This window comes from Falco biarmicus, chromosome 11 (assembly GCF_023638135.1).
Source record: "Falco biarmicus isolate bFalBia1 chromosome 11, bFalBia1.pri, whole genome shotgun sequence".
Taxonomy (NCBI): domain Eukaryota; kingdom Metazoa; phylum Chordata; class Aves; order Falconiformes; family Falconidae; genus Falco; species Falco biarmicus.
Window position 1 is genome coordinate 27,599,855 of NC_079298.1, and position 19,838 is coordinate 27,619,692.

Consider the following 19,838-nt stretch of genomic DNA (forward strand, 5'->3'; position numbering starts at 1 on the left):
AGTCATTAGCTTTCCAGAATAGAGTGGACAAACACAGTGACTAATAAATACTTGCTAAGTATGCTGCTAGCTTTCTATTTTCTGAGCTATCTATTGTTGGTTTGTTTGTTTTTTTAAGAGAGTAAATGTAATAAGATGCTTCAGCATAGAAGGGTCAGTCATTGAAAGGACAGAAAAACAAATTCTATAATATAGGTGGTGCCTGTAACAGACAAAAGACATCTTATATCTATCAATAATTGAAATCAAGTGCCCCTGATTCTGCAATACCAAACTTCGACCTTTACCAAGAAAGCAAGCCATTAACAGCAGAGAGGCAGCTTAACAGCATGTGCTTATACATTAGTGTCCTCCAGCTTAATTGACTAACCTAAGATTACAAAAAGCAGCTTTTATAGAGTAAGCGTGTGTAAAGGAAGTATGAGCAAAGAAATACATTTATATTTTTTTTCCTTTGGCATGAAGGTAAAAAAAGATTTATACTCCAACAGAGCCAAATGGGTTAAGTCAAGCTTCGTTTCTTAAATGCTTATAATTCCTTTGCACTGCAGAACAGCTTTTGGAATACGGGAGCAGAATATATCTAGCATTAAAAATCCCCTTGAGAATCATAAGTTACAGTGTCAAGGAAAAGTGAAAACAATTTGAAAAAACCCTCAATCATTCATTTAATAATCATACAATTTTTATACGATTCACCTATCATTATGCTTGAACTGAGTAAGTATCATTTATCAAATAGGAGCAAGAGCCTGTAAAGCTTTCTGGCTGCCTTTGGATTTAGTCAAAATGAATGCAAACAATCACGTGGGATTCAGCCAAGCAGTGACGTTAAATTCTGCTCTGTCAGAAGACAGCATCTGTCAAAGCCCACATTTAAACTGCTGCCTGCCTGTGCAGCAGCCGAAGAACTACGGAATGGATTTTATAGACCAGAATCCTCGGTTAAAACAGCTCAAACCCATTGCTATTACTGCCTAGCAACAATGAAGGAAGGAATAGAGGGAAATCCTATTACTGAAGGCAACTGAACCACTACGCGCTCGCACTCCCTCCTAACATTGCCATTAGAAATATGGATACTGAGGACAAGAGAACACAGCACTGCATTGTCCGACAAGGGAAACACCAGATGTAAAAGCTCCAATCCATCGGCCGTGAATGCCAGACCGCCCCGACCAGACCAGAAACGAGAACTACTGTCCTTTTGTTTGAAGGATGAACAAAAAGCCCCAAGACAAGGACAACACTTATGAGCAAGGAAGGTAACACAGCAACGAGCAGACAGATGGACAGATTGGATACTGTGAAAAGCAATCGCAGGAAGCAGACTGTTGGGGGATGTGCGCATGTTCGATAGCATCTTTTTTACTGAAGTGATGGCGTGCCAAAACTATTTTCTGTGGGTATAATCCTCGCACCACAAATGGCCTGACCAAGGAAGGTATGTCGAATCCTTGTGTGTGATATTCACTCAATTGTCTGTTACCTTTTCAGCCATTACAGATAATGATCGCTCATAACACATCTCTGAAGGGGGAGAAAGAATTCTAGCAGGTTTTCCTTTCCCACAGCACAATGTCACTACTTTACACTTACTAAAGGCATTGCTTACAGTCTGCACAAGGTTGGTGTGGCTGGAGAGGAGGGATTAAAGGGATAATGTTGCTACTGTAACGATTGCTTTTAACCGAGACATTAAAAACTCAAACCCCTCTGAAATAGAAAAAACAGTTAGAAATCCTCTCAAACTAGGTCAGAATTAATCCTTACGTGAAGTAATCTTAAAGCACTGGTAAAATGGTCACAATGGGACACACTGAGAGCACTGAACCATCAAAACAGACCACGCAGCCAAATTACATTATCTGAAAAGTACCGACAGACCTTTTTACACTTGCTTCCCTTCCCCCTCCCCCCCCCCCAACCACAAGCAAAATGTCATCAGGCTAATATTGACCAAGCATAAACTGCAAACGTGCAAAAGATTGGACATGATTTAAACCATCAGCAGCGCAATCAGGCACCACATTTTACAAGTAACATCAGGCTCCCCTGACATCCATCCCAAAAGGAAACCTTCAAACACTACAGGCTTAAAATGGTGAGCACAAAATTCTCACACCATTGTTACAATTTGTTTAGTATGATAACACTGAGTGTTTAACTTGGATTGTAAAATTACATTCCATCTAATTGCCATTCATTTCTATTCATTGTTGAAATTTAAATACTTCATCACTAGTGGCAAACAAGCAAGATGAATATTTGCAATACAAATTTACGTCCTAATTTAATACACCACAGAAAAAGTGCTTATCTGCAGAATCTACTAATAAGCTGTAATAAATCATTAACTGTCAATATGAATATTCTTTCTTTGCCCAAGGCAATGCTAACATGCACTAAAACAACTGCAACTGAAAAGAGTTCACATACCTAAGGATGCAGCACACAACAGTCATCGGTTTCAGATCACTTAAGACATTTAGACGATAAAGTCACTTTCCAGAACTTTTAAAACAAACAAAAGGAATCTACCCTCAGGCAAGACCCTGGGAGAAGCATGCCTAGCTAGTGGTGCCACTTTCGTATCCAACATCTAAAAACCTGCACATCAAACCTCATCCCGAGTACTGTTTTGTGCAAAAGATTAATGCAGTTTGCAAGTAAACTCAGGCACATTCTGCAAGGCCTAATACGCAACTGCTGCTGCTGTTTATCAGAATGCCAACAGGCTGCCTTTTGAACTCTTCCCTCTAATTAAAGTTTGCCCACACAGCTAATCAAAATATGAAAATCCAGGACTTGTAAATAGGAAGTCGAATACTTCAATCTGCAGAGCTGTAATTATAGAGCAGAACTGAAAGTGCAAGGAACCAAAACACCAGCAGAGCACAGACCACAAATAAAAATTCAAGATGCATTCACAGTTTATATATTTGGCTTTGATAATGCATCAGTGACTGCACAGCCAAGTGCCAAAAATGAAGTAGAACTATTATAAACCATACCTTCAAGCTGCAGTTACTTGTAACAGCACACTTGCAGAAGACAGGGTTGATGGCTTTGAGAGAGACCTTTTGCTACATTTAGGTTTTCTTATGTACTGCCAATGGTTAGTACCTGTTCATAAGCTTTCTGTGAAATTAAATTTTAAGCATTTGGGCAAAAGCGGTAATGATCTAACCCTAACGTGAGAGAAAATGGTATTTTAAGTATACTATTTGATGGTGGGTTTAATATATATTGACAGTTGTTTGTTTTTAAACGATGCATCCCAGCCCATAGTATTTTTTTTATAGGTGCAATTGCTATTGCTGTATTTCAAGTACTTAATACCCACTGTATATTTTGAGATGTTTTACACCTGAATATCAAAGAAAATGTGACAAAGTTATTCAGTTTTTTTCAGTCAATAGTTTTATGAAGCTAAGTAGTAATGTGAGTCCTTCCCCTACCCATACAATGCCTTTTTAAAGGGCAAACAGAGACTGAAGATTTTCCAGGAAACTCCCACTTCGAAAAATCAAAGAAATATGTAAGTGAGAAATGACTCATAAATATTTTATTATTCTAGTTCCATCCCTCTGTAAAACTTATTTTTATGCACAATGTGAGCATGCAGTCAAAAACAAAAAAAAGGTTTCAGCCATTATAACTGCCTTTTCTGGGACACTTCCTAGTGCATCGCAGAAAGACAGCACCTGAAAACAGTTTTCAGTTTACACAAATATTTACATAACTTAAGATTCTCCCTTTTGCCTACTGTGATATGAAAGTAGGTGCACAACAAAACACTACCTCAATTAAAAATTAAACACAGGTTAGTAGTGCAGTGCAGATTTGCTGAAGTACTTGCATCTAATGACTGCAGTTTTAGAAGTGGAACAATTAAGTGTGACAAAATTCATCTGATTCTAGCCGCTACTCCACATTCGTGAAATTCTGGTTTTGACTTTTTTCCTAAACTGTGTATACATGCAATGGAACGATAATTAATCAAATACTCCCACCTTTGCCCTCCAAACTGGTACCAAACAATTAATTTTCCAGAGATCTAGGGTACCCTTTGAAATGACATTTATGTTTGCTTATGCAGAGATATTTTTCCCAAACAGCTGCATGTTCATTTAAAACTCACTGCACACTGCAGAGGAACTAAAAATGTTTAGTTTTGAGGGGAGGCTTTTATTTTCTAAGCATGCAAAAGCAGGTGCAAGTGGTCAGATAAACATAAGTCTTCTGTATTTGGGGTTCATTTTCTTTTACATAAGGATAAGGTCTGAGTTAAAGCAGCACAAAAAGAGTAGTGTGGAATTTCAGGTTAATTCTCCTGCTACATGCTTTAGACACATATGTTTAACAGCTGTAGACTGGAAAATAATTTTTATAAGGATAGCTCAGTCTCTGGTAAGTGGCAGCAGTCCCAACCAGTTAAAAAAAAAAAAAAATAGTATCAGAAATACTTTCAGTGAACTTTCAAAACAGATTCACAAATGCTGTGCACAACGGCAGGGAACAGCTTAATAGAGCACTAGGCAGGTATTTTGCTATTTCAGAAAAAGAATTAAAGAGCAGCGTTGCCTTTTTGGATGCGTTTGTCACAAGCGACAGCTCCAATCCCCGCTTACTCGCTCCCCCTAGCGGAGGTCAGCGGCACAGGCCGGTCCGCCCCGGCGCAGCGCTCCGTCCCCCGGCTCCCCGGCGCTGGGGGCGAGGCGCTCCCTGCACGCACCTTACTTTGTGTATATATGAACTGACATACAGTAATTAAAACAAGCCTCGGTTCTACGTCTCTCCCCACCCTTTTGAAATACAATTTTTTCCCTTACATGAACCAGGCGGCCTGAATGTTAAGTCACACACGTACAATTTAATAATCCGTTATTCAGTGGCGTTCTCATCTTAAATTACTTCCTTACAGTGTAAAATCCTGTAATTTCCCACAACACGTCACTTAGTTTTTAAATGCAGAAATTAATCCAAATATTGGTTTTAGAAGATAGCAGAGCAATTAATAAATTACACATTTATCCTAGAAATAGCAATTTTTTATGGACTCTTGTTCAACTGTCATCCTTTCTCCTACACAAAACCCTAGGGCCCAGAAATAAATTAGACCAAATTGAATATCACAAACGAATTGCTACTGTGCAGTGAAAGGTTCATTTACAAGATGATTTGATCAGCTTTTAATATGCAGCATCATGAAGCTGCCATATTGACTCTGCTCTTGAATATGAAAAAAAATTTAAGAGAAAATGAAGCACAGACTGCTTTGGCACTTTTTCCTACAGTTACAGCTGCTGGTAACAATACTTGAAATTTCTGTATGATATCAGAAGTATGGTAGTTACACATTTATAGAGAAAAAACCTCCAAAATCACGTTCATCAGCTAGTTTGCCAGAAACTTAGTGCTGTGCAATTTTACTTCCAGTTAACAGGAACACTCACCCAGGATCGCTGCATGCCAAAAATCAATAGCTTAATTTTAATCCAGCTGTTTATGAGCCTGGCACAACAGCGGAGTGTTCCATTCAATATTTTCTTTCAATGTGGAGTAGAAGGTTTAAAGGTGCCTGAAAGGTGACGGAAAATGTTATCCCGTGTTACCATCCAAGAGCTGTGCAGTGAGGTTACTGGACCCTGAAAATTAATTTTGACAGGTGCATCTTCTCATTGACTTTCTGAACGCAGTTGGGGCCGGTGGAAACACGCCAGGCAGTGTACTGTGACTAACACAACTCTGCCATAATCAACCTTGCACCGTCTGTCCCACCACCAATACATGACCATTTTACAAAAAGGGTTTTTAAACTGTGAGCCGTACTAGCCTCTGCATGTCAAATCAATTTTAATTAATGCCAATAAACCTTCCATCTGGTATCAAGGCCTTTTCAGTCAAGTCCTTCTCAAACACTGCACAAGGATTTCACAGTCAGGATACATGAAGCTATTTACATCTACTTCACACTTCTGCTAACGAGATTGATTTTTAATTATCTTTTTGTCTCTGGTACCCAAGATGGTTGTCAAAACTTTTTACCACAAAACCAAGCATTTGTATAAGCTAGTAAGTCAAGTAAACTTTAATTATTAAATGAGGTCGGCTTCTGGCATAAACCAAACCTCCTTTTTATTCATATAGGCTGGTTTGCAAAAGAAATCCAACTCAGCTTTATCTTTATACTAGTTTCTCATTGTAACCTTTTACGTTATGAGGGTATAAAATTACAAAGATTTCTGATTTTCCTTTTCTAAATCTTTGCAGACAACTACTCAACATGAACAAAAGAAAATGAATACCAAAGAATAGCAGCGAATTCAAAACACGATCAGAAAAGCACTGTCTCACATCCCACCATTGGATTCTTACAACATGCTTCAGTGGAGAAGACGACACTGCTGCTTCGCAAAGATGACCTGGAATACCAAAAGGTCTCTGTTCCGCACCCATCTCATTGGCCTGATCTCACTTGTCTTTCTTTTCGCTATGTTTCTGTTCTTTAATCATCATGACTGGCTGCCAGGCAGGGCTGGATACAAAGAAAATCCCATGGCTTACACTATACGAGGATTTAGATCTACAAAAAGCGAGGCAAACCACAGCTCTCTGAGGAGCGTGTGGAAAGACGCCGTACCTCAGACGCTCAGGCCCCAGACAGTCACCAACTCCAACAACACCGACCTGTCACCACAAGGAGTAACTGGTTTGGAGAACACCCTCAGTGCCAACGGAAGCATTTACAACGAAAAAGGCACCGGGCACCCCACATCGTATCATTTCAAATACATCCTCAACGAGCCTGAGAAGTGCCAGGAGAAGAGCCCTTTTCTAATACTGCTCATCGCTGCAGAGCCAGGCCAGGTGGAAGCCAGACAAGCTATCCGACAGACTTGGGGTAACGAAAGCCTGACGCCTGGCATCCGAATTGTTCGTATTTTTTTGCTGGGATTAAGCATCAAGATAAATGGATACCTCCAGCGGACCATAGTAGAGGAAAGCAGACAGTACCATGACATCATTCAACAAGAATACTTGGACACCTACTATAATTTAACCATTAAAACTCTGATGGGAATGAACTGGGTTGCATCTTACTGTCCACATGTTCCATATGTCATGAAAACTGACAGCGATATGTTTGTCAATACTGAGTATTTAATACACAAGCTTCTGAAACCAGACCTTCCTCCAAGGCACAAGTATTTTACAGGTTATCTAATGAGAGGTTATGCACCTAATAGGAACAAGGATAGTAAGTGGTATATGCCACCTGATTTGTATCCAAGTGAACGTTACCCTGTATTCTGCTCTGGAACTGGTTACGTTTTTTCCGGAGATTTAGCAGAAAAAATATTTAAAGTCTCCTTAAGCATCAGACGGTTACACTTAGAAGATGTGTATGTGGGGATCTGTCTTGCCAAGCTGCGAATTGACCCTATGCCTCCACCCAATGAGTTTGTCTTCAATCACTGGCGAGTTTCTTACTCCAGCTGTAAATATAGCCACCTAATTACCTCCCATCAGTTCCAACCTAGTGAACTGATCAAATACTGGAACCACTTACAACAAAATAAGCACAATGCCTGTGCCAATGCAGCAAAAGAAAAAGCAGGCAGGTATCGCCATCGTAAACTGCACTAGAAGGACAACGCTCCCTCTGTCAAACGTACTCCATGTGCAATTTGTAAATACCGCTGAACGCATGTACAGTGAAAATGGATGAGCTTAATGGGACAGCCTTCAGTTGATCCCCATCACAACATAGTGGAGTCTGAAAATTATTTTTTTAAGTTAAAAAAAAAAAAGTATAGCTCTTGATAACACTAATATTATGAAACTATAAACAAAAGGTTTTCCCAGCAAATTTGAGTAAAAAAAAACCATGGTATATAAGGACTTTTGTGTCAATGTGCAATAATAAGCATGCACACTTTGGTGGTACAATTGCTGATTTATGTGCCAATAAAATATAATGAGCATATTTTCTACACTAATTTTTTTTTAAAAAAAAAGCATTCATAGCTCTAGTTCTCAATGAAAAGTCATTACATTGACATCTAGAATTGCTATAAAATAAAAAATTTAAAATGAAGGAAATGCACAAAGGGCAGATCAGTTTTACCTTCTAATACCACATTAAAATTATATGTTTCTTCAATGTACAATACATTTAGCTGTGTCACATTTGCAATTTAGTAAGACACTACCGAGAACTCAAGCACTAAGAAAGTACTCCCTTTGAAGTGGGTCCAGTGTTGGGAAGGTTGCTTATTGTGGTTAGGAAGGAGGGATACACAAAAACAAAGTTCAAAATACTGCCCTTTTGTACATCAGCTTCAGGAATCCAAGCAGTATTCCAGATTCAACCAGATTCTCCTCAGAGTTACTAAAAGTTACTTAATTCTCTAGAAGTCACAGGGCAAGCTCCTAAAACCTGGTGCCAAGTAATACTTACCTTGGCAACTTCATGCAAATTCATCTAATCTGCTATTAATTTCCTTCTGTAAATTCAAGGTAACTCAAAGGCTAATCAGAAATGCAAAATAGAACTGCATGTCTTTCACCATAGCCTAAAAAATGCTCCATTTTGTGGAAAGAGGGAGAAAGCCAACCAAATCTTTGTTGATTTTGCTCTTTCCTGCCTGCCAAAAAAAATAAAATAAAATAAATAAAAAAAAAGGATCAGTCAAGTGAAAACAGGTCTGCTAGAAAAAAATCAAGCCACACACCTTACTTTATAGGTGGGGAAGACTAGGCCATAATAAGACTGGGAGTTTCAGATAGCAATATGGGCAAGAACAAAATCTAAGGTATTTTAAAAATTGAAGCCACAACATGTACCGCTGAAAATAAATTGTGAGAAGTAGATTTAATGTATTTACAGGTTTCCAGTTTTCTAACAAACAGAACTTTTAAACCTTATTTTCCAGCAGAGTTACAACAGAGTTGTATCAGATTCAGGTTATTCCTATTTGTCACAGTGCCAGGGTAAGCAATACCCACCTCTGATTCAGCAGCAAATGATGGTACTGTGATTAGCTTTCTGTTTGACTGGGACTTTTTAATTGGATTAAAAAACAAATATTTGATGTACTTTTATTATTTAATAAAATTGATTATATTTATGGTCTTCAGACTTCACTTTTTATGGGAAAGCTGCTCAGGAATAAAGCAATTTCTAGCTTTAGCATTACTTTACTTTTCTAGTGTTCCCTAGTTCTTAAAGCCTAGTTTTCACACCACTCACAATACAGAGATCACAGCAAGGGGTTTTTTTTCTTTGTAATGAAAAGACAAATCACATTGCTGAGCACTCTCAGGAGCCCTAAGGCTGTCCGTATGCAGGAACTTTCACATATAAACAGATTCTATTGTACCAGACTAGCTCCATGAAGCAGCTCTAAGAGCTCCTGTTGAAGATGGGTATGGGAATTTTATCTCCACCTTTTTTTGGTGATCCTCCACTAAATTTTGTCTTCTGCTGTATTTGAGGTATGAAAATCACACATTTGTGCATTTCCAAGATACCTCAAATTGCAGAAATGCCCATTCTTGGGGAAATGAAATGTGGGTAAAAATAGTAACTTTCTGCAGAAGAGATTTCTCCACCTAGATTGAAAGTGCATCCATTTAGTTTATGTGATGGCTGTTGGCGTTCATGTGACACAGCGATGTGAGCTACATTAGGAAAAGTCTTTGGGAGTGTACTTTCAACACCCATTTGTAGTTTTCTTCACACTCAATCTGCCTGCTTCCCTCCAGCTAAAGCAGGCCACAGTTAATACCCCAGCTGAAAGCCACCTGGCTTAAGTTAACTATATGCAGGCTTCACACAATATTGCAAGTTTCAGACCAGAGCGAGTGTTGAAAGCCAGCTACTGCTCAAGGGTATTTGGTTCTGCAAGATGAACGGTCCCCTAAGTGGCCTCTCCTTGAGTAACGCTGGCCAAGAACACAGCCCGTTCTCTTCGCGAGTACTTCAACACTGTTCCCTGCCTTCAGCATTTTCAGGCTAGACCGTCATGTACTCTACTTGGATTATACCAACTCTGGCTAGCTCAAAATGCTCTTACTGGCTTCTGGGTATAGTCCAAGTGATGAATAACTAAACCTTAAACAGTTTGGCGCTTCAATCAAAGTTTGGCAGCCAAACAACCTCTCGGGTACTCCACTTTGGAGCTCATGAATGATGTCGATCTGCCTGACCTTGGCAGAATTATGGTACAATGCCTACGAGTTCAGTATATCAAACTTCTCACTCATTAAAATACTAGCAACAAGTATAAGATGTTAAATAAATAGCCATTTTTAGTACCCTTTTAAGGGCTGAATATATTTTTTAAAAAAATTTTTGTATTAATGTTTGGGTATAAGTTGAAGCTACTCTATAAATGTATTTGCATCATTATCAAGACTGGCAAAGGTTACTTAAATCGTTCCTATCTAAGTACTGTTTTCTTGCAGATTTCGTTACAAAGCTTTCAGAAGTAGGAGGGACAGCTTTATGATGAAATATGCAATTGCAGAATGAAACATTTACATTCCATTCTCCGAATGTTTTTACTGTTTCCTAGCTCATGTTTAAGCTATTTGCTCACTCTACTAGAATATAAAAACAGTTCATGTTAAAAATAGTGCAATAATTATTTATATCATTAAAATCTTTGACAAGTTCTCTCACTTCCTTTCCCCATACAGCAAAATCCAAAATAATTTATTTTACTAGCAACAGGATACAAGCTTGTATCTGAATGCCTAACATGTCTACAATGCAGTAAAAGAAATAAAATATATATCTAAGGATATAACTAGTTTACCCATTGAAGGACAGAACTTTGTATAATACTAGCTTTACATGTTTTTACTTCTCTGTATGCTCCAGGTTGAAAACAAATACAAAAAGTCATGACTGAAAACTTGGGGGGGGGGGGGGCAATTTCATCAGTACCATCGTAATGGCAAAGAAAAACATTAGAGAAGTGAGAAGTTAAGCATGGTAATAAAACCAGAAATTGGAATTCCATAATTTTTTCCTATTTATTTAACTTTCAAGGACATAAAGATTTACACGTTGATACTAGATTACTACATTGAAGTCCTACCAAAAATTGTTATTCACCAACAACAGAACTGCTCCTTTCACATCTTCAATTAAATCAGCAATGTGAGTTATTTGCAGATCGCACAGCAATAGATTCAAGTATGGAAAACACACAACTACAGGTTTTGGTGCAATACAACTGATCCTATCCCCACCCACTGACAAATTTTTTTTCATGGGTAAAGTTCATGATCTGTTCTAGTCTGAAAAAAATGTTACAGATAAAGGTACACCCAAGCCTCAGTGGTTGGTCTGAGGGAAAATTCAGTGTCCATTAAGATCTTCACTTAAACATTATAAATTATTTTTATGTCCTATAAATATAAAATTATAGGATGGCAGTGATCTAGAAGAGATAAGACACTAGCTTTCAGTACAACCTTACTAGAACAGCGATTTAAAATTTGCTTCTCTTTGCAATACAGTAATATAAAATGTGTCAGTCCATATTTACAAAATATTTTCAGAATACTTTAACATGTTAAGAGATGCATTAACTGTCTCCAAATCCATGCTAAATCAGGCAGTGGAGGGGAGGGAAGCACCTCGAAGCCATTATGTTAGACTGCCTCCCCACCCCTACTAATCTTCTTGATACATTAACATAATCCCCAATCACACCTCGATCTAGTATACCTACATAATCCCGCAATAGAAGAAAACATTACCTCTTGAAAGAATACACATTGCAGTGTGTGAAAACTTCCTAGGAGAAGATAAAAGGGAGAGGGAAGATGCTAATATAAAACTACTACTTCTTACATTTATGCTATTAGCAAGAACAGGCTTATAAGTGATTTGCAAAAGCATCAGTAGTTGTTTACATGCTTTTCCAATTTTAAAACCCATTTTGCAATCCCTATTGCATGCTGTCAAATAACCCAAATAAATAAATATTGGACAATTACTGAATTACAGTACAATAACTGCACCTATCAAGTTTTGAGCATCACTGTCCTTTTAATTTCATATTATTCTTCCAAACCCGCATGCCATTCAGGTGATGCGCGGTCTCACCCTTGAGCACAGTAATTTCAGATTGCAGACCATACTTTAATAGACAGGGCATTTGCTTTATTACCGCAGATCGCATCTCCAGCCTGCCCAGTCCCTCCTGCAGCTCTGCCTGCAAGAGCCAGCCACCCTGCAAGGGGACAGCGGGCGGGAGGCTGCACGGCCAGCTAAGCAGCGCTGCGCTGTGCAAATGTAGGTCAGGAAGGTGAGAATGTTGTCTCTGCTTTGTACCCACAGCGAGAGTGGGGGTAAAGGCTTTCTGGGGTGGGAGGCTGGGGGAGGGCTGCGGAGAACAAGTTCTTACAAGCAGGTCAGTTAAAAAAGCTCTTGGATGGCAGAGAACAGAACAGCAAAATTAAGAATGCAGCAGCGGATCAACACCACATAGGTTTAAAAAATACAGGGCAGGCTCCGCGATAAGGGAAATTATTAGAAGGGAGGCCAAGTTAGAAAGCAGGATGTGAATTTCTAGCGTTAAGTGTTTTACACTTCTGCCCTTCCGAGAAAGAATGAGGCAAATGCATTCCTCTAACAAAATTTTTTAATTTGTGATTGCAGTGCATGCTTTTTATTATGGCCTGAACCCAAGCAATTACAAGACATGACACTATGGCATGAATGGCAGGTCAGTAACTCTACAGAGAGTATTTTATATAAAGGACTGCTGGCACACAGTCAAACCAAAAGCAAAGAGAAGTAGATCACTTGGAGCATAGAATTTACATTTCATTTTCAAAGGAAGAGTTAATTCTGCTCTTCTTTTGTCTGTGGCTAACTCAGAAGAAATCCAGCCTGGTACAATATGGTACCTTCCTTTCACAGTTAAATGACTGCAAAGGAATTTAACTGAACATGGGATATGGATGAAAACTACCACATTGCCGTTCTGATATTACCATGGCAACAGAGCTCTCTTAAGCATTTAAATCTGCCAGTTTGCACGATGACACTAACTGGATAATAGTAACGATGCATTTTGGTCCACAAGCTAACTGCTGCATAACTCAAACCACAGGGTACGAACCACTCCCTTCGCATTTCTCAAAGCTAGCCTGGTGGTCAAAACGTTCTAACTGAGAGAGTAACCTTGAATTACTACCCTCAACATAAATAAAACCAAAGAAACAAAGTCCCTCCAGCACAGGGAGTAGTCATAGCTTAATGCTTTATGTACTCTCAAAGGCTTCCATTGGAATGCTTGAGCTGGGCACCGTTGGTGTACTGGGTGGAGAAGTCAAGGCTGCTAAAAACTTCCACAAGATTTTTCTCAAAGGGCTTTTATTTTCCTGGGAAGGTTTGAGAAAAGAATACACTTTCTAAAGAGCAAATTGAACTGCTGCTGCTATCTTTCAGATATCATCTGCCTGAGAAAGCAGACCACTACCAGTGTTCTTCTACAATCTTCATCAGTTTGTGATCCACACACACTCTCTTAAAATAAGAAAACACTGCAAGCTGCTTTACCTTACTGGAGGCCAAAGCGTACTGAAGAATACACAAGTACGCCTCTGAGGACAAGCACATCAGAACAAGCACATCCATTTCCTTTTAACCCATCTAGCTTTACCTAATATTAATTGCTATTTCAACTGTTCAATAAGAATATTCAGTGAACCCACTCACTCTGATCCCCCAGATGCTCAGTGTGGGCATAACAGAGAAGTCTCTTTTTCTTTACCTCATCAGAAAACAAAGCATGTGAAACACCTTTCTTATCCTAACATTTTAAGGATACAGGCTTTGATACTGTCTTGCAATTAATTCAGCTGAAAGAGATGAAGAAACTGAGCACAGCATGAAATCCTTAAAGGTTTAAAATTTTCCAAGATGACAAAAATCAGATGAGAGGAATTAGCCATACTTGCAAGGATGTAGATTAATCTTTTCAACAGAAAAAAGTCCTCAAAAAGTCAAGTATTCCCAGATCTTTCCCTGTCAACACTTTTTAAAGTTTTGTATTAAATTATAAAATGAAAAACATCCATGCCATCAGAAAAACACCAAATCCCTCCACTCTTCCACTCCTGAAAAACCAAAACCCCACCACATCTTTTCTTGTGGAAAGGCCAAGTGTTCCCACATCACAGTAAGCTCAAAATTTAAAACAAGAAAAAACAACTGCCACAAGAAATCCTTTCTTAATAAAATACCAAACAAGTCACCAAGGAAAACAAAAACCTTGCTCGTTGCCTTTACTAAATATTTACCATATCCTGCATTTAAACAAGCTGAGGTCTAGGAAATATTTTGAGAATAAGAGAGAGATTCTAGGTTTCATTCAGGATTTCTATGTTGTTGTCATCACTTCCCAAAGAAGCATGAGTTTAGTATTAAAAAACAAAATCTACATCACAATCTAAGCCTGTTGTGCTATAATGTATAGGTTGATGCAAGATGATAAAACAAAAATGAAACACTGGAAAACACCATCTGTGACTCAGTCAAAAATTTAGTACTGCCACTTAATGCAAATGCCAGTCTTTTTATAGGCATTCCTCCAAAGTCCACCTAGGCATTGATTTTTGTAGACATAAAAATTCAACTCAATTATCCAGCCTTCCGACTCAAGAGAATAACCAATTTCCCATTGTATCATCATTGAATAATTTCTAAGTACTGTATTTTATTGTTTTTTAATATAGAAAAGGGTAACATTTTTATGTCCCAAAAATTTAAAGAAATGAGATGACAACTCAGAGGTACTCTTAACATTACTTAAGACTCTAAAATAAAAGTAAATATCATACACATACCTGAGGGGACAACTAACACATCTGTTCCTCAAAAAGCAAATTACAAAGCTTATGCTATAAGCACACTGAGGCATACCAAAGGGAGGAAAAAAACCCAAACCGCAACAAACTCACAGAAATCACACTGTTCCAACATAAATGTACCCTCAACAGAAAAGTATTTTCAGTAACACCTCTATTAATATTAGGAGAAAATTCTGTCTTTCAAATCTGAAATTATTTTTAAATGTTGATGCAGCAGATTACTTCTGTCATTTCACCAGATTTTAGATGGTTTATCTATTTTGGAAGTTCACTACATTACTTAAAAAAGCTAATGCTCTTCCTGAATTTTCAAAGTGATAAAAAAAATAAATAAGAAAGTAAGAGGAAGAATGGTAGTAACAATTCTTTTACTCTACAAAACCTGTAATTTATTTGGATTTAAAAGCCGTAGTTACTACTTCATACTATCCAGCTGTGAATTACCCCCTTTTTAGAAGAAGGCACATTTGCTTGCTACAGCCAGCAAAGGTATGATTTTCCTTCTAATCAAAATTCCATTGAGAAATGGGTGCTGCTAACTTAAGATATCCAACTTAAATGAAATTAGTAAAGGAATGGCAGTCTTCTGCCAATAATCTGGGGGTTTACAGCCTGTGTAAAATATAATGCTGCCATATTCGTTAAAAAAATGCACTGTCTGGGTACCTCAACCATTTTTAATTTTTTTTCCCCCTTCCGTCATTTCCTCATTTTCCACTAGTAGAAGTTAAACAGTTCAAATGATTTATTGTCCAAATTTCATGCCAGCAGAGCGGAATGGAAAAACTAGAATGAAGTACACAAATACATTTCTTCCCTACCCCTCCTCCTATTCATCAAAAAAATTTTACACACATGAACCCACACTTTCTCTAATGAACACCTTCTGCATACATTCCATAAATCCAGCCTTTTTGAAAAACACTACTTTTGTTGCATGTAAGACTCCTTGTGACAACTAAGCAAATATTAATATTTTACCTCTTCCAGTTCTATAAGAGAAAAACACCTATGAATCTTGTATTAAAAATTTTTCATTGTAAAAGATTTTATGTGAACTAAAGGGCGTCATCCGTTCCCCCACACACCCCTCTCCCAATTTCTTACCATAACATTCACTTGTACTTATATTAGCACCTGAAGTACTAATATAATACTTGGATTTGCAACACCTCGATTTACTTACAGAACAGCTAAATCCTAGAATGTTCATGATGAAACTGATCATCATAAGCATTAACGTCCCTTTTCTTTTTTCTCACCCCTTAAGTACAACTGAATTGCAGAAAGCAGTACATACTGTCATATTCTAGCTAGGATACAGTAAAGTACTTTTGCACCAGTTTAAAGTGCCGAGAAGAAAACATTCACTGGTACAGTCACTTCAGCATATAAAACTATGATCCAGCTTAAAGTTACGATAAATTGAAGAGCTGGACAGTGCTCATACTCTGAAAGGATGGACTGATTCACCTAAGCCCAAGGCTGAGTAGCTGGCCTTCACACTGTTTATCATATCCAGCTGTATAATGCAAGGTGCTGCACAACTTGAGTTTTTTCCTGTGATACTTAAAGACTCTTGGGCAAAAATAGCTTTACGTATTTGCTGAACATATTTTATACTGGCTTTTTGTCAGTAACATGAAGTGAAAAACAATCACAATGAAATGTGTTGCCATAGGAAAAAAAAAAAAAAAAAATTGCCTCCCACCACAGCCAACTAAAAAATTTGGCATTTCATTGGTTTGTGGCCAATACAGACACAAGAATCCATGCTCATAGTTTGTCCCTGGCTTTTGGGAAGTCAACAAAAATGGAATTAATTTTATAATGGTCAATAAAGCTTTCTCTTCTTGCTGTCCTATGTCCCTTTGACAACTACTGCTTCACAGCTAAACTTTTTCTCAAGTTACCAAAAAGATACACGGTAACCCACTAGACATGAATCTCTGCAAGATGCAATATGAAAAATTACGCATTTTTCTGAGCAAACCCTTTAACAACCTCCCTCCCCACTCAAACACCTCAAGAACATGCTAATGAGGAAACATTCTGTCTCAGAGAAATTTCTAACTGGTCTTGTTTTACACAAGCGAACATTAACTCCCTAAACATCACTTCAAGACCCCATTCAGAAGAGATGACATAAGCCTGTCTGGTTCTGATAAAAAACAAACTACAGATTCTGAATTTTCTATACAACGTTTTTCAAGCTCACTAATAAGCTTGAATCCTTTCAATGTCACCGGAGAATAGGTCATATATTGCAGACCAACTCTTTCCTTATGTATCACCAGAAGATATTAGATCAAATCAAAATGACTTGTTTCAACAGTTTGCCAATGTACTAACACAGATATTTTTTTAAACCCCGTAAGTATAAATAAATGTTGATTAGGACCTGTTACCAATATTCCCTCCCTAAACAGTTAATAAAATTTACCCAACACCTCACAGAAATGTTACCTGAATTTCCCAAATTACTGAAAAATGCAAAGATAGAACACAAATTCACATATACAGATTCAACTTTATAGGGATGTTTTAATCTGAGACTACACCATCCTTCAGATATGCAGTACAACAGTAGAAATTTTAAGTTTACTGTGCTGGTACTAACTACATTAAATGAGAATTACAAAAAAAGCCAGTAGAAATATTTTGTAAATACTGTCCATTATTCTAAACTTTAAGAATTGAGACACTTCAATAAGTTTTACATAGTACATCTTTTTCTATTAAACAGAGAGATAAAAGATGCAAAACCAAGCAAAGCCACGCTTCTGGGGAAATACGTAGGCAGGACAAGCACCGGAGAAACTGTAAGAGAAAATATTCTGCCCTAAGCAGCTTATGTAAGTAAATAAGAGGCCAAATTTTAAGTCGTAGGCTTCAAATGATCAGTTTAAGTACTGAAAAAGAGCGTTTTTCCTTGTGCAATGACAATTGAAGTGTGAAAAGAGTGAGGATGCCCTAAACATCCACAGGTATTTAATTTCCTATTTCCTTCTCACCTTAAAGACCCCAAACTTGCTACAAAAGACTCAATGCAAAACCAACTACCCTTGGGTTTGCCAACCAGAATAAAACAAGAAGTTAGAGACCTCTGCAACCTTTTAATGTGCACAGAACAACTGCATTATGAAAAAACTAAAATCCACTGAATTTACTACTGAATGTACATGAAACCCAGATGACCTTGAACTGTGCATGCTGGAAAATGCACAGTCTGTACAGGCTAGTTAAGAAGTCCCATTGTAGTTCTATATAATCTAACCATCACCACCTGGACTGAAAAGCAACAGTTTATTTGCGGCTTGATTCAGATCAAATCTATAGCGAACACGAACACAGCACTAAGAAACGGGACCTCAGCAACAAGCGAAGGAGGAAACATAAGACAGTCCAGCAAAGCCGCTCCCAAACGTAATGGGCTAACCAACGATCTACAAGTTTATAAAGATTCAAGTAAAGGTGAAAAGTCAAAAGCGTATTAATTTAAATGCATTAAATTCCCACATGAATTTTCTAATGCAGCAGTAAATTGGCCTTCACTCACTGTAAAATAAAGAAATTAAACTACAGCTAACTAAAGCAATTTTATTCCTAAAGACATCTCCAGCCAATGGCAATTTAATGCATTATAACTTATGAATGTTGATGTTGTACACTTTGGTAATTTGCTTTAATTTGCTTGAGTGCCTTGATCTAGATATAGCCTTAAGGAATAATTGTATATTGCCATATTAGATTGCATCATCCTTTGTATTAAAGAGAAAAGGTTATTTCTCAATGGCAGAACTAGGAAGCACTTGCTTTAACAGGAAAATGGAGATGACTGTTGCAGACTCTTAACTTCCTAATGACTCCCAGCCCCACTCAGGTGGCAACAGCCTCACCCTGGGAAGACCTGAGGTGTTTAATTACAAATGAAAAATAACTTAAGATTTCAAGTGTTTGGAACAAATCCTGTATTGGGGAGCTCAGCAGCTACAAGAGAAGACTGGGAGGAAGCTCCAGAAGATCAAGTCCCTGAAGGGCACTGACTGACTGAGACTCCAAGGCTACCATGGAAGAAAAAAGGTCACGTTTCAGGGGACGCAGGGGAGGGGTGGTATTTTTCATGCCAAAGCTACATGCAGTTCTTTGTTTAACATTTGTGTGAGTGCAAAGGCACCTCTAGGAGTCTATTTATTTGTCACAAAATCCCTAAACAAGATGGGAATCCAGGAAGATCTGATGCTGAAAAAGGCAGGTAACTTGTGAACTTAAACTATTAAATGGCTCCCAGGTCAGCAGCAGGCTGGAGGCTACCTCAGCTGGATGACAGGCTGCAGTGGTTAAGAATCAGTTTATACCAAGGAGAGAACGTCTGTGAATACTGCAAGAAAGCACACAGGGTCCACCACGAGTCTCTCCTACAGCAGCTTGGTAACAAGGAGTAAGCATGACTTCAGCCAGGGCTTTAACAGAAAATATAAAAACACATTAAACAAAAGAACTGAAAAATAACTGAACCCAGATTTAGATAAGTGTATACCTTTTTATGTAAGAAAAGTTTAAGATTTAAATATCTTACAGTGGAAAACCAAGTATTAAAAAGTGTAATACCATTCACAGTAATATGAACACTTACACTGAAGCGTAATAAATTTACTACAGATCAGTGTTAGAATGAATGAACTATTAATAAATAAAACCAGAATACATCTTTTCCTCCACCAAGATAGTGTCACAAAGCACAAGTGGTTCAAAAACGACTGAGCGCCCTCCCTCCCCACCAAAAAAACCCCAAGCCAAAACATATTACAGGCTGCAATTTAACTAGAATCAAAACATTTTTCCCTCATCATCTTCAGACTTGCCAGAGAACCTTACTCTATTTCTTTCACCCTTGAGAAAAGAAAACATCTGCCTACCCCATCAGCTTTTAA

At 38.0% G+C, this 19,838-nt stretch overlaps 2 protein-coding genes across 2 annotated transcripts in view; one reads left to right on the plus strand and one right to left on the minus strand.

The window, feature by feature from the left end:
• Positions 1 to 19,838, minus strand: part of CDC73 (cell division cycle 73) — a 112,780-nt gene that overhangs the window by 41,306 nt on the left and 51,636 nt on the right. The gene's annotated exons all lie outside the window — the stretch shown is intronic.
• B3GALT2 (beta-1,3-galactosyltransferase 2) lies at positions 853 to 9,140 on the plus strand. Its single transcript, XM_056355955.1, has 2 exons — positions 853 to 1,444; positions 6,277 to 9,140. Exon 2 carries the CDS (start codon positions 6,385 to 6,387, stop codon positions 7,651 to 7,653), a length of 1,269 nt encoding a protein of 422 aa, XP_056211930.1. The 5' UTR covers positions 853 to 1,444; positions 6,277 to 6,384; the 3' UTR covers positions 7,654 to 9,140.

Bases quoted from the DNA above. Each gene is read 5' to 3' on its own strand.
- B3GALT2 (XM_056355955.1), top strand. From the start codon at position 6,385: ATGCTTCAGTGGAGAAGACGACACTGCTGCTTCGCAAAGATGACCTGG.